This window comes from Antrostomus carolinensis, unplaced genomic scaffold, assembly GCF_000700745.2.
Source record: "Antrostomus carolinensis isolate BGI_N321 unplaced genomic scaffold, ASM70074v2 scaffold49832, whole genome shotgun sequence".
Taxonomy (NCBI): Eukaryota; Metazoa; Chordata; class Aves; order Caprimulgiformes; family Caprimulgidae; genus Antrostomus; species Antrostomus carolinensis.
The window spans coordinates 4,173-8,460 of record NW_010302632.1 but is presented as its reverse complement, the minus strand read 5'-3'; the positions used below and the strand labels follow the sequence as shown (position 1 = coordinate 8,460).

The window sequence follows — 4,288 nt, the reverse complement described above, 5'->3', positions numbered from 1 at the left end:
ACGTGCTCAGCACTTGCAGGGGAGTTTCCACAGGGTTTGCTACACTGTGGACTTATCTATATTCTGGTTGGGTGACATGGTAATGAGTCTCATTAATTAAAGAAGTACACAGAACCATGTTTCCTCCCATTCCCTTTAATGAATCAAGCTTGAAACACTTCCAGGGGTCACTTGGATGTTGGGTTGTCATTCAAAGTGTCTCCCCTCCGTTGGACTTGTGGTATCTGCAGAGCAAATGGGGTTGCTCAGATGCAATCAGGTGGCATTTCAAGAGGGACTTTCCTTGCGTCACAGGCCTGTCAAACAGTACGGTGCAGATAAGATTCAATACTGGTTCTCACCAGCAGGAACTCCCTGGTGCTGTACAGGATCTTGTCGTGGTGACACCAGGAATGAGGAGGTGGGCTGGGCTGATGTACACACCAGATGGGTCTCACCTAAAACCTGTCTCTTCTTTTTCCTTTTAGGTGGGTTGCATTGGCCCCAAACCATTTCTGGGACTGAGATTCAGGCCACAGCAGAGACAGTTTTCCTCCGTGCATCAGTCTCCTGCCTTCAGAAATCCTTCTGCATGCTCCAGACAGTTTGGGTGTCTTCACCAGGGAGCTGGGCTTTAAGGGAGCCTGATTGCCACCATGATGGCAAACAAACAAGCTGGAAATGTGGATTTGTCAGAACTATAATCCAGGTAGGTCCTAATTCTTCATTTGTACAAAACTATCCATTTTCTGTCCTTATATCTGTCTCTCTCTGGTCCTTCTGCAGCCCCTATCCCTGCAGGACCTGAGTCCCTCAAAACTTTTGGCGCTGAAGTATGGGCAGAAATGGAAAACTGGGGAAAAGACTTGGGTGCCTACATGCTAATGATTTAGCTTTGGCTGGCACATCCCAAACTGTAATCACGACCTTTCCCTCACTAGGACTCACAGCCCCCTTGGACACCTAATTCCACTGGCACAAGTTTGCTCCTCAGATCCCCTGGGCACCTCCTGCTTGTGGATAAGGACATATTGGCATGATGCCGCAGTGCTTGGGAACAGTTTGCTACACCAGCCTGCCCCAGGGATGGGCTTGGGGGTCTCTGCCTTGGCATGGGGCGAGGTGATCCTTCTCACCTTGCTCTCCCTGCTCTCCCCCTTGGTCCTTCCCTCTCCGCCAATCCAATGACTGCATAGCTGTGCCATGAAACATAAGTGTGGGTCCCTTCTCCAAGACCTCTCCTGGTCCCCCATGCTTGGCTGTGGATGAGGAGGTGAGACCCCAGCACTTCACCTTCCACGGCAGAGCACTCTGCACTGTGAGACATCTTGCCAGGCTTGTCCTGAGGGAAAGGCATGAGCTTCACCCAATTGCCTTCATGCTACACTGTCCAAAGCCATGTCCTACCATTTCCCAGTCCTGATAAGTAATAAAGCTGGCATATATTTTTGCTGTTCCTTGTCTCTTCTCAGCATCCATGTCCCAGGCATGACTCCAAAAGCCCAAGGAAAGCAAGAATGTTGAAGAAAATCCAGATATGCCTCTGCTTCTTCTTTGTCTCTGGCATTTTGTACGAGATCTCCTTGCTGTCCAGCTGCTTCTTCTCCTACATGCCTATGTCCAAGCAGTTCCTGACACCTGAGCAAGTCTTGAACCTTGGCAAAAGCATCATCTTCCTGGAGACGACAGAGCGCCTGGAGCCAACTCCACTGGTGTCCTGTTCCGTGGAGTCTGCTGCCAGGATTTACCAGGACCGGCCCATCATCCTTTTCATGAAAGGACTTACGAACGACACAGCATTGGACTTGAACTCCAGCTATGCAGCCTTCTCGCTTCTCTCTTCTATAAAGAATGTCTTCATTTTTCCTCTCCAGATGGAAACTGTCTTCCAGGAGACCCCTCTGCTCCAATGGTACAACCAGGTGAGCATTATAATAAGGGGAAAATAGGAAAATCCTTACAAATAGGAGGAAAAAAATGATCTTAAGTAGGCTTAAAATGAATGGGGGAACGCAGGACTGGCTATGTGAAATTAGTAAATTTCTTTTTTTGGTTCAGAATGGTTTCATTTTTGCCATGTTTTGCAGTGTGTTCATCTATCTGTTTATTGAACACATTATCAGCATTTTCCCCGCTATCTGGAGAATCAGATTTTTTTGGCAAACGAAATATTGGTAAAAATAGATTGCATGTGTGTTTTGATAAAACATCGCTTAATAATCTTTCTCAACAGAAGCTGGTTGAACATAATGTATTGCCCAAGTCATCTGAGTGCTTGTTAACTCTGCCACACACTGACAGAGCCCAGAGTAGATAAGATGCGGGAGAGATTTTAGTTTTTATAATAGCAATGTGCAAAACCAAGGTGGGATCTTGTAAGCTCCACCCTGGAAATAAGTTCCTGGCAAACTGCTTGCAAGTAGCTTTTTACTTCTTCACCCAAAGGGCAGTCAAGCATTGGAACAGGCTGCCCAGGGAGGTGGTGGAGTCACCTTCCCTAGAGGGATTTAAAAGACAGGCAAACGAGGTGCTTAGGGACATGGCTTAGAGGTGGAATTAGTAGTGTTGGGTTCATGGTTGGACTCGATGATCTTAAAGGTCTTTTCCAACCACTGTAATTCTGTGATTCCTCCCAACTCATCCTTTTCCTAAGAAAAAATGACTCCAAATAGTGCCATTGAAAACCCTCCAGCATGTTGCAAAGAGCTGGGAGTGTTTGGGGAGCGTGTTAAGTGGGTTGTGTCCCACTGAAATAGCAGGCAATGATTCATGGTACCATTGATTTGACATTTGTAACATCAAAACACTTGTGAAATGTTCCTGCATGTATTTATCCTAACAAAGCACTGCTCTGCACCACCCCCTTATCTTATTCCAATAAAGTGCAGTAACTGGAGGAAGAAAAGGAGGCCACTGACACTTGCAGGTGTGCAGGTGCAGTTTTATGGTGCCATTTCCACCCAGTGGATTCATATGGTCCATTCTTGCTGGTGGCATCACTGTCTCACCTTTCCAACTCTCCAGGTAATCCCAGAGCAGGAAAAGAACTGGGTCCACGTCAGCTCTGATGCCAGCAGACTGGCGCTCATTTGGAAGTATGGGGGCATCTACATGGACACAGATGTCATCTCCATCAGGCCCATCCCTGAGGAAAGCTTCCTAGCAGCGCAGAAGTCACAGTTCTCCAGCAATGGGATCTTTGGCTTCCCTGCTCACCACAAATTTATTTGGGACTGCATGGAGAACTTTGTTCTCAAGTACAATGGGAACCTCTGGGGGAACCAGGGGCCCTTTTTAATGACAAGGATGCTCAAAGCCATCTGCAATCTCACAGATTTCAAAGGCACCGAGGACCACAGCTGCCAGAACATCTCCTTCCTCAATCCCCAGCGTTTCTACCCCATACCATACCCAGCATGGGGCCGGTACTACCAGGTGTGGGACAAAAGCCCCAATTTCAACCACTCTTATGCGCTGCACTTGTGGAACTTCATGAACCATAACCGGAAATCCGTGGTTGCAGGTAGCAACACACTAGCTGAAAACCTCTACAAAGCCTACTGCCCCACCACGTACAAGGAACTGATCCAAAATGCGAAGCTGAGGGATTTCACACACTCAGAGGATGCTGCATGACATGGTGTAAGGAGGAGGGTGATCCTTCCAGTCCTCCCTGTCCTGGGGCCAGAACACAGTTACCACTGGTGTCAGTAGCTGGCTTTGTAGCAGAAAGAAAGACCTTTTCATAACCACCATCCCTGCTCCCTTGGGATGCTAAGGAGCACGTGCAGAATGGTGGTGGGTATCCATCAGACGTAGTCTCCAGTGACACTAAGGACTTTGCCTCAGTTCTATTTCCTTATAGGTGCTCATGAACCAAACCTTCCTGAATCAAACAGATTTACAGGCCTTACTAGTAAGCTTTTCCAAGGGAAAAGTTCCTAAAGAGACGTGTGGCCTCCTGGGAGGAATTTAATCTCTGCACCTCTTTGCATTATTGGCAGCTACCCATGTTGCAAATGAACACAACAGGCTTTGGACTGGGCTGAAGCCTCTGAGGCAGGTGTAATCAGAATGCCTAGCAGGGGATGGGTGACAGTGATTGCTAATGAAGAGCAGCACACTCCACTGTCTTTTCATTAGTCTGTGTTTTTTTCACACAAAATTTACACCCTACGTTTTTGAGAGGGACCTTACCAATGTAAGTGAAAATAAAATGGTTACTAAACCATCACTCCTCTGAGCTTGCTTTCTCCTGCACACCCCTGGAAAATGAGTCCTGTTTGTCAAATATTTGTGCTCCTGCACT

General features: G+C 47.3%; 1 protein-coding gene across 1 annotated transcript; it reads left to right on the top strand.

Annotated features, from left to right (window-relative positions):
* The first annotated feature begins 571 nt into the window (after positions 1-571).
* A4GNT (alpha-1,4-N-acetylglucosaminyltransferase) lies at positions 572-3,615 on the top strand. The gene is made up of 3 exons (XM_010163848.1): positions 572-688; positions 1,452-1,901; positions 3,004-3,615. The coding sequence occupies exons 1-3, from the start codon at positions 572-574 to the stop codon at positions 3,613-3,615; spliced, it is 1,179 nt and encodes a 392-aa protein (XP_010162150.1).
* Positions 3,616-4,288: the final 673 nt, after the last annotated feature.